This window comes from Electrophorus electricus, chromosome 9 (assembly GCF_013358815.1).
Source record: "Electrophorus electricus isolate fEleEle1 chromosome 9, fEleEle1.pri, whole genome shotgun sequence".
In the NCBI taxonomy this organism is placed as follows: domain Eukaryota; kingdom Metazoa; phylum Chordata; class Actinopteri; order Gymnotiformes; family Gymnotidae; genus Electrophorus; species Electrophorus electricus.
In genome coordinates, this window is record NC_049543.1 from 2,622,501 (window position 1) to 2,632,500 (window position 10,000).

At 38.1% G+C, this 10,000-nt stretch overlaps 2 protein-coding genes across 8 annotated transcripts in view; one reads left to right on the top strand and one right to left on the bottom strand.

Annotated features, from left to right (window-relative positions):
* Window positions 1–4,905, top strand: part of LOC113573076 (WD repeat-containing protein 5-like) — a 4,942-nt gene extending 37 nt beyond the window's left edge. The window contains exons 1-14 of one of the 4 annotated variants that reach the window (XM_027003111.2): window positions 1–83; window positions 629–749; window positions 949–1,057; window positions 1,140–1,213; window positions 1,691–1,780; window positions 2,028–2,117; window positions 2,224–2,307; window positions 2,402–2,457; window positions 2,608–2,654; window positions 2,914–2,989; window positions 3,175–3,208; window positions 3,318–3,392; window positions 3,501–3,588; window positions 3,720–4,905. The exon at window positions 1–83 is cut by the window's left edge and continues 37 nt beyond it. In XM_027003111.2, coding sequence (XP_026858912.1) covers window positions 657–749; window positions 949–1,057; window positions 1,140–1,213; window positions 1,691–1,780; window positions 2,028–2,117; window positions 2,224–2,307; window positions 2,402–2,457; window positions 2,608–2,654; window positions 2,914–2,989; window positions 3,175–3,208; window positions 3,318–3,392; window positions 3,501–3,588; window positions 3,720–3,820 — 1,017 coding nt within the window. In that variant the 5' untranslated portion in view covers window positions 1–83; window positions 629–656 and the 3' untranslated portion in view covers window positions 3,821–4,905. Of the gene's footprint in view, window positions 84–628; window positions 750–948; window positions 1,058–1,109; window positions 1,214–1,690; window positions 1,781–2,027; window positions 2,118–2,223; window positions 2,308–2,401; window positions 2,458–2,607; window positions 2,655–2,913; window positions 2,990–3,174; window positions 3,209–3,317; window positions 3,393–3,500; window positions 3,589–3,719 lie in introns of all 4 variants that reach the window. The other 3 variants (XM_027003112.2, XM_027003113.2, XM_027003114.2) reach the window with 3 other exon arrangements.
* Window positions 4,684–10,000, bottom strand: part of rxrab (retinoid x receptor, alpha b) — a 38,795-nt gene continuing 33,478 nt past the window's right edge. For all 4 annotated transcript variants that reach the window (XM_027003108.2, XM_027003107.2, XM_027003110.2 and 1 more), the window contains 5 exons: window positions 9,830–9,959; window positions 9,015–9,147; window positions 8,414–8,505; window positions 7,665–7,770; window positions 4,684–7,354 (listed from right to left, as the gene is read on the bottom strand). In XM_027003108.2, coding sequence (XP_026858909.2) covers window positions 7,207–7,354; window positions 7,665–7,770; window positions 8,414–8,505; window positions 9,015–9,147; window positions 9,830–9,959 — 609 coding nt within the window. In that variant the 3' untranslated portion in view covers window positions 4,684–7,206. The remainder of the gene's footprint in view (window positions 7,355–7,664; window positions 7,771–8,413; window positions 8,506–9,014; window positions 9,148–9,829; window positions 9,960–10,000) is intronic.

The following is a 10,000-nucleotide window of genomic DNA, read 5'->3' on the forward strand; positions in this document are numbered from 1 at the left end:
GTTTAGTAGTGTTTCTTCAAACCAGCTATTCTTGTCTTACACGCTTTCTTTTCCAATATAAAACGTATAGGTATACAATTAAAGTAAGTATGAACATTTGTTCTTCGGACACCTTAATACGGTGTTAAAATAATTGGACTAAAACGGAAGTGTGCCTCGTTAGACAGCCGTCAGCTAATGTTATTAGCCAAGCTAGCTAGATAAGACATCATAGTCCGAGCCAAAGGCGAGATATTAACTTAACTCAGACGTGTACGACAAGTTGAAAGCTAACTTCTGATTTATTAGTCGACAATTGCCCTTTTAGTCAAACGTGGAAATTAGTTGTAATGACTACATCAGTGGCGGACAGCGCGCGCGAGCGCGCGCGCTCATGTGATCTTCATTTGCCTCGGTAATATAGCAGACAGTCGTATACACGTACTCAGACCAGCTATTTCGCATCCATTATGGAAGAGGACTTAGATTGGACTGGACCAGAGAATCTTACGGTGTCCTGACATTTTCATAACACATATCTACCTAGGTACAATATTCTGAAAGGACAGGCGGGAGTTATTAGTAAATCTATAAACCTAAAAATCAATCAGGCAGTGTTGTATGACTTTCCGTTTTTGTTTGCTGCTAGGCTGGATGCTGAATAATTGCAATAGGACATGAATTTCTTTCCCACAGCAGTCATGGCAACAGAAGAGAAGAAACCAGACAGTGAAGTAAATAAGATACAATCATCAGTACCAACCACCAAGGTAAAAGAATGTAATTCTGAACCTAGATATTGCATCAAATATTAGCACATACCTCAGTTTCACATACATTACTTTAGAATATATCTTGTCATTAAAAAGTAATGTAACAGATTATAATATCATACTGGATATGTCAAAGTAATTGCCCTTTTAATCCTTGTATCTCAAAACACTAATGAGATTATTGTTTTTATCTTAGCCTACACCAGTGAAGCCAAACTATACTTTGAAGTTCACATTGGCTGGTCACACAAAAGCTATATCCTCTGTAAAGTTTAGCTCAAATGGAGAATGGCTGGCTAGCGCATGTAAGACTGCCATCTTTTTTCTATGCTGTTTTCTATGCCGCTATATAATTAGAGTCCAGAGGCATGACATGCTCTTTTTCAGCGGCCGACAAACTCATCAAAATATGGGGCGCATATGATGGGAAATTTGAAAAATCTCTCTCTGGGCATAAACTTGTAAGTGTTCTCTCCTTCACCATTACATTCTTCAGTGGTGTCACTTTGTCCAGTCTTGTCTACAGCTGGTAATGCAAAGCAGGAAATATCTATGAATTTCCAGTTTAGTTAAACCCCATGTTGCTGCCTTGAGAAAAACTGAGCTGAGTCCAAAACTGTGCCCTGCTCACTATTCCCTACATGCGAAAAATCTCGATCATTTCGGAGCATGTAGGGAGCAGAATTCATCAAGGTCGTGATTTTGGACATGATGTTATGCTTGTTAGCTCTACTGGGTGACCGCAGAATGTGTCACATAAACAATCTGAACATTATATCACAGTTCATTATAACAACGTTTATATGCCACACAGAAAAATAATTGTGTAATGTTTGATGTTTTCCTTTCACTGTGTATATGTGTGTGTCTGTGTGTGTAAGTGTCCCTGGTATATTTATGATTTGAATTTCTTTATATTTATTTGTTGATCTCTTTAGGGTATATCAGATGTATCATGGTCCTCAGACTCCAATCTTTTGGTTTCTGCATCAGATGACAAGACGCTTAAAATTTGGGACATGGGCTCTGTAAGTGGTTTTGCAAACTGTAGTATTGGTTAGATGTTGTTGCTGTCTTTGGTATCAAATAGTTGCATTGATGCTGAAATAGCAAGATTGTGTATAAACACCCACTATAGTATACAGTGATCACTCTATTGTAAACATAAAACAGTTTAGTGTCTCACTGCATGGGAGCTGCTGTTGGCTTTTAACGCAAAATTATATAGATCATGACTTGTATTTTGACTTGCATTTTTATGTTTGATATAAAAAGGGAAAATGTCTGAAGACACTGAAAGGCCACAGCAACTATGTGTTTTGCTGTAACTTCAACCCCCAGTCAAATCTGGTTGTGTCTGGATCAGTGAGTAATACAATGAGCAATGAGTTTTCAACTTTTATATTTTAGTTAATTAATTTGTGTTCTCTGTCAAGAAGGTAAATGGAGGTTTGAATTTATGTGTTGAAAGTTTGATGAGAGTGTGCGGATTTGGGATGTCAAGACCGGGAAATGTCTGAAGACCCTCCCGGCACACTCTGATCCTGTATCTGCTGTAAGTGGTCTGTTGAAATAATTGTCCCACTGAAATGATCCACACTCTTTGTATTGTTGAAGTTGTTAAAGGCAATTTAATCTTTGTTTTGCAGGTTCATTTTAATAGAGATGGATCTCTCATAGTGTCCAGTAGCTATGATGGTCTCTGGTAAGGCTGCTTATTGAGCCATGCCTTTTACTAGGCAGTACAACAGTCTTACTGTTCTTTGTTAAGTTGCTGTTAATGTACAATTTTGTTATGCATAACATATATGTATAACAATATATGTATAATAAAACATATATTAATGTTTTTCAGTCGAATGTGGGACTCCACTTCAGGACAATGTCTGAAGACACTTATTGGTATGTGACTCAATTCCATGAAAGTAGTAATAGAATTATAAATCATTGGATTTAAATACCACCAAATGCTTTTTACCTCACCCGAATTTCCACTTGTATGGGCTTATCAACATTAGCACTCTCCCGTTGCTAAACTCTTGTTTCAGGTATAACAAACAATATGGACCAAAAATGCTTAGCAGGTTGTGCCAGTTTAGATAAGGTGGCCTTGAAGGAAATGTGTGGGTTGAATGAACTCTGACCTTTGCTGTTTCTCCAGATGATGACAACCCACCTGTCTCATTTGTCAAGTTTTCACCCAATGGGAAATACATATTGGCTGCAACACTGGATAAGTGAGTGATTGCCTTCTGTCAAGTTTAAGCTGACTGGCCTCAAACAGACAGCATTGTGATTAAAATACACCTTTTTTAATGTTCTGTAATGATCATTCTTTAATACTTACATGGAAAACATATAGGATATATGCTGGTATGGAAAACACAGAAGATATAGTTTTTATGTATTCTCTTTCCTGTAGCACTTTAAAACTCTGGGACTACAGTAAAGGAAAGGTAGTTTTTCTTTTGTGCCTTTCAGAAATAACTTGTTCACAATTCCTAGGAGAGACTCCTTGGTTTGAATTAAATGATTGTTTTAAGCCCTCGTCCCCTGTTTTTGCAGTGTCTGAAAACGTACACAGGCCATAAGAATGAGAAGTACTGTGTGTTTGCCAATTTTTCTGTCACTGGTGGCAAGGTACGTAGGCATCTACCGGCCTTTCTTATAGGTTGTGTGGCTTTAGCACACAGGAGCATTTAGTTCCAGTTTGAGACATGTAACATGAATTACTTTACCTTTACCTAGTGGATTGTCTCAGGCTCTGAAGACCACATGGTGTACATCTGGAACCTACAGACCAAAGAAATAGTGCAGAAATTACAGGGGCATGCAGGTAGGCTATCCAATGCAAGTCATATTATTTGTATAACTAACACGATATCCTGCAAAACATTTTCACATGGAAAAGTGAAGTAAAACTCAGGGGAGATCCACTGCAAACTACTGCATGCTCTCTTTTGTTAGATGTAGTGATTGCGACTGCGTGTCATCCTACGGAAAACATCATAGCATCAGCAGCTCTGGAGAGCGACAAGACCATCAAACTGTGGAAGAGTGATTGCTAAGGCAGAGGAGCACTTAATAGCCTTTTGTCAGCAAAGTCTGGCCTCTCAGGGGTTTTGTAAAGAATATACTGTATTGTTTATGAGGGTTTAAGTAGTTCAATAGTGCAGCGTTAACTGAGAGATGGGCTGGCCCCGTCTGCTCAGAATATTAACAGTCCACCACAACGCATTGGTCCCCGTTTATGTATTATTATGTTTATGTATTCTATTCATTTATGTATTCTATTCTCCTTACAGTCTTTGTGTTAATTCAGGATAAACTGTGCGTGTGCATGTGTGTGTATGATATGGAAATTAAGCATCCCACTGTGTTGAGTGGACTCTACTGCTTTAGCATTGTTAGTGCTACTTTTGAAGCTTTTCTTTTTTTTTTGCTTGAAGGATCTCTACTTAAACTATTGAAATACTTTTGTACCTTTTCTCAGGCAATGAATAGCTAGCTGCCTAATTTAAGTACCTATTGTTAACAGATGCTTTTAGACCAAAGTGTGTCCTGTGCCTTGATCTGGATTCCCTTAGGCACTTAACAAATGGGATTAAAAGACTAATCTTGTCTTTATTTTATTTTTCATTTATTCCTAGGTTTTAGCTTTGTAGCACCAATGAGAAGATAATGTTCATTTTTGCTATATTGCACTTAATATATTAATATTATATTAATGGATATAATATTAATATTATAATATTAATATTATAACTCAGGCACTTATATAAGAATGTTTGGATTGTTAATTTGCTGTGTTTTTAAGTAGTCTGTTTGAGTATTCCACCAATATCTGCCTTGTGTGTAAATAGAAAAAAAGTAAAATAAGACATAAAATTGTAGAATATGTCTATTCTATTTGTTATCTGTTTGTTATCTATTTATATGAAGATTTTTTTTTTTTTGTTGTCTTTGTTTAGAACCAGTCTTTCTCTAGTATTCTAATGACAACATGGTGTTTGGAATTGAGAATTTAATAGTTCTTTGAACAATAAACATTGTATGATAGGACAACACATTTAATCCACTCTCATTTTACAAGTGTATAAAAAAGGATTTTCTGCCATTTCCAGGCAAAGCCCAATGAAACAATAAAAAAAAAGAACAAGGGAAAGTGTTTTAATGGCAGCCTCACTTTTAGTCCAGTTCTGAGGGCATGATGATGAGGGCATTTTAAAACTCAACATTTCCACCAATAATGTATGAAACATTTAACGGGATTAAAGAAATAATTGCGCTGGAATAAAAGGATAAAGTTACATTTGTACAAAAATAGATATATAATTTTATTCCATCGTTTTCTCATTTTTGCTAATGCAATCACCTGGGTTTTCACGGCGATCGACTACCAGGATGCTGAGCAGCTGCTCCAGGCTTCTCTGAACAAACCCTGTTTGACTTGTAAGGTCCTGTAAGGTGCTCTACCAACACACAGGATTACTTTAACTTCAGATCTTTAGTTTCTTAGTTTGGACTCTTGCCCCATTGCATGTGAGAAGAGATATTTTGTTCTTCATATCTATTTATGCTGGTGTCATTTAGTTTAAAACCCAGTAATAGTTTTAAGAAACATTTGCAGAATTGTGCTATATGGGCTTTGGGTGAGACTTGAGACAGAAAAAAAACCACAAACAAACAAAAAAATAGGTTACAAAAAATCACCATGGCCAATGAAAGAATGATCTTGTCATACATTATCAGCTGTGTGTCAATGTATGTGAAAACAATGTATCTACACCATTTATCTGTATATTAGCCTGAGTGGTAGCTTCTGCTTTCATTGATAAATACATGACAAATAAGTCTAAAAAGACAGGTGTCTATTTAGCCTCTGCACCGTCTCTAGTAAATATGTTTTAGAATAATGATTCTGAATTCAACTTCACTGTCATCACTGTTGTCATAAGAACACTGTTTAGTTCAGCTTGGCTCAGTCTGCATTTTTCTGTAAGAGGTTTGCTTACAGAGTGGCTGTCAGCAAACATTACAAATATTTATTGTTTTAATTTGTTCCTTATAGTAATACACAAAAGTCATTGCACAATAAAACCACCATTACTAAAAATATGTTTACCATATTTTAAACCATTGCTTCGGCCTGAGGTCTGAAAACGGTTATTTTGTAGTGGTTGCCAAATTTGAATGCTATCACCAAACGGCTGATTTATGCCAGAAGCATTTCTGCTTCCAAATGACCCAATGCTCAACTGTCAGAGCTGTACTGTCACTTCTCAAACACTAGGGGACAGACTAAACTAAATCTTACATATCCCTGAGGCCAGACCATCATCTGGATTCTTTTAACTAATTGCATATTTTCATATCACATAAATTCATTGCTGGGAATCATCAGATGATATACAAACGCCATCGAAAATCTTTGGAAATGCTCGATAACTAATTGAGATGGAATTATAGAGGCAGAACAATTAAGAAGTTGAACATCATCTATTTTACACACCTCTAACAAGAAAGCATTGTTTTTTTCTATCATAAATCTTGAGTCAGGCCAGGAGCACACCTGCATTTCATTTTTGCTAGACTGTTCTGTCATTCATATAACTCTGCCAAAAAGAAAAGTACTTTCTACCACAGCCAAACAACACTGCAGTTTCCGGCTTTTGGGGATTGACTTCTGGCAGCCTTCCTAATGTCAACACTGTTTGACAGAAAAAATTGAAATAAAATAAAAGCTGTAAGTGCTGAAAATACAACAATTCATTTGTGTATCTTTTTCATATCTTACTCACATTTATGAATTCCAGACACTGAATTCAACATTTGCAAATTGCATACAACTAACACTGAATATTATGTACATACTGTACTGTCCATAACAGAAAGGCAGTGATGAGGTGTCATGGAGTCTTGTGGTACTGATAGACATATAAGAGGTATTGCAGGTATCGTAGAATTGTGCATCCTTTTGTCCAATCAACACGCTCGCACTGACATGGATGTGTACAGAGAAGAAACTGGCTGGATATGGCCTTTGTGGAAAAGACCGGAATGCAGAGGTAGGCCTCTGTGAGGCAGAACAAACAAGAAACCATTCGACCTTAAGCGTGCTTTTCAGCTAAAATCCATAGAACCAACATCGTGTTAACCTCCCCAGCATAGCTTCACGCATACCACTGATGACTTTCTTAAGACATCCTTCCTATAAATTATTCCATAGTGAATGGTCTCAATGTAATTACTTTGATTTAGAAATTCCAAAGGTAAAACACCAAATCAAAACTGCTCATAGTTGACACACCTCTTCGACTGTGAGCAAAGGTGTTTTTCAGACTACACGGATCAGGCTTTGTGGAGATGCATCCAATCATGGCCTCTTGAGGTGATCTGTGCGTAGGACATCACATGAGTCTCTATGAAAGAGTTTCAGTGAGGCACCATTCCATTATGTCATTTGGTGCGGCGCCTCCAACATCTCCATTAAGAAAGTGTCGATGGGCGTGTCTCCGATGAGCTTGAAGAAAAAGAGGTGCTCCAGACACTTCAGGCCAATGGATCGCAGTGCAGGCAGTCGAAGTAACAGTTTGGCAAATCTGCTCAAATTACAGGAAGAAACACAAGCATTAGGATATAAACTTTAGAAAGGATTAGTGATAAACCCGTTAGCATAATAGTATAAATAAACTTCATCAAACAGAAAATGAATGGCCTTTTCAGGAATTTTGTGTGGGGGTTCTTTAAGGAACAGCTGTAAAGCTATAACACTAATATTCAGTTTCTGTGTAATAAAAACCTGACCTGTTCCAAATATGTTTTTTATGACTGATGCACAAGACTCAGCTTGTACTGTGTATTTAAGACATACATGAGTGGCAAATAGAATAGAAATTTGCATATATATACCTTCCAGGCTGATCCGGGTATTTCTGTTTACAGTAGGCCTCCAGTGACGCATACACTCGCTCCCGAAGTGCCTCCACTTCGACTGGGTTGGACAGGCCCTTCGAGTCTAGCAGTGAGTAATGGAAATATTTCCTTACTGCTTGTACCAGTAATCAGTTAATCTATGCACTCTTTATGTTTGAGGATTTTACCTAGTAAGATATCAAGATGCCTCATGTTGAAAGCATGCATTTTGTATGTGACATTAGATTTCATTGTATATTTGAGTACAGTGCAACACTATCTTGTATTGCATTCAACAATGCTAAATAAAAAAATAAAAAAAAAATAAAAAAATAACTTAAGAATATTGCATTTCTTTCCCTGTACGATACTGCATAAGCAGTCAGGTCAAAACCTTCTGTATTCTAACAATATTTCATCTGTAATATTCAAATGTGTGCAGAACTGGCCAGCATGGCAAATATAGTCTTCACATTGTACAGGGTGCGGTATATTATATAATTAAATTTAAACATTTACCCTACTAAGTTTACCTTCTTCGGACTGGGTTCATACGATGAAGAATCAGATTCTAAAACTTTGTTTTGTTCCTCTGCACTACATGTACCAAATTTAACATTCACATTATAGAGAAGATGTGTTTACATGCATTAAAAAAGTGTGCTTTTCACTTTAACGGGTAACATCCAGTAGCCCTGTGTATGTGGTGTGCGTGTGTGCGCGTGTGCATGTGTGTGTTTCTGTACCTGGGTTGAAAAGAACAATTGCTCGCAGACAACCAAGCTCAGACTTGTCCATCTGCATGTCTCGCATCTTAGACACCAACTCCGTCAGCACTCTGTCACAGTAAAAAGCACCTGACTGTAAGCTTCCAGCAGTAACCATTCCAGTTTGACTAATGGGAATATTCATCGAACACAATTACAGGAATACTAAGAAAAGCTCACTGCTGAGTTACATCATACTGTACAGGCATGGTGACTCATCACTTCTCTATCACATATACTTTCTGCATCAACTCGGTCTCAAGACCATAAAGACACAGAAGACTTTGATTTGTCTTCACTCTGAGTGGACAGCGCACATTTCTCCAGTAAGGACACCGACAGACTTTCTAAGGCACGTGAGACATTACACGTAAAATTTCCATGTGGCTTAATGTAAAAGCACCATCAATCAGAAGGAGATGTGGAGGATGTTTTCAAGTGGCAGCATCTCATGTCCTTGGGGGGGGGGGGGGTCATCTGATTTATTGCAGTTGCAAATCTCTTACACGTCCTGAACTGCTACTATTTTCTAATGGAAAGATTCACGGAAGTGCCACACAGAGGAAGAGCAGACACTTACCTGTCGAAGATGGCCCCCACGCCCGCGCTATGCGCACTGTTTCTGTGGACATGAAGGCCCGTCGCCAACAATATACCATCTTTCACACTTATGGAGCGGTGTGAAAAGGAAGCTATTAGGAGCTCATTCCACCCTATGAGAGAGAGAGAGAGAGAGAGAGAGAGAGAGAGAGAGAGAGAGAGAGAGAGAGAGAGAGAGAGAGAGAAAGAAAGAAGGAGGGGCGAGCATCAGTGGAGGCTCTGAGGAACAAATAACATAAAATAATAATAATAAAAAAAACAGCCAAAGAAATGAGTCCACATCTACAGTTGCGGTCACAGGACGTAAGCAGAGTGCTTTTATGTGACGACAGTCAACAAACAGGCATAGTGAGGATCTCTCTGTCTGCTCTCAATGTGTTAAACAGGGAGATTTCTTTGCACTTCTGTCAAACAACCCAGTACAACGATGCAGGGAGTCCTCAGGCAACGTTTAGGCCCTGGAAAATGTGCGCATGCAGCACAGGAACCCAAAAGTTTATTATTTTTAATAAACCTCTTATTTATTATCCGAATGCATTGCCTTTGCACATGGAATTCATCTAATATGCATGCCATATATAAAGCTAAAGAAAACACATTGCTAAAAGAAAACAGTGTGATACAGAATACAAAAGAGTCTTATTTAATTAGCCAATATAGCTTCCAAAGAGCCTGGATACCAGCTACATGAAACCATATGTATTTTTATACATCTCAGTACACTACATGTTTGGCACTTTTCTGTTAAAAGACCTCAAACACGAGCTGCCTGCATGTGAGTGCTTGCCGACAGACCTGCTCGAAGGAGGATGACCTGGTCGTCTAGAGGCAGGTCAGAAAAATGCGGGATCCTTTTGGCCCACTCCACTAACGTGAAGAGCTGCTTATCCGCCGCCTGGCAGATGTTCGTGACAGGATCGTTGGGCTTGAGAGCAACAAGAGGGAGGGAAGGCCGTTACAAAGGAA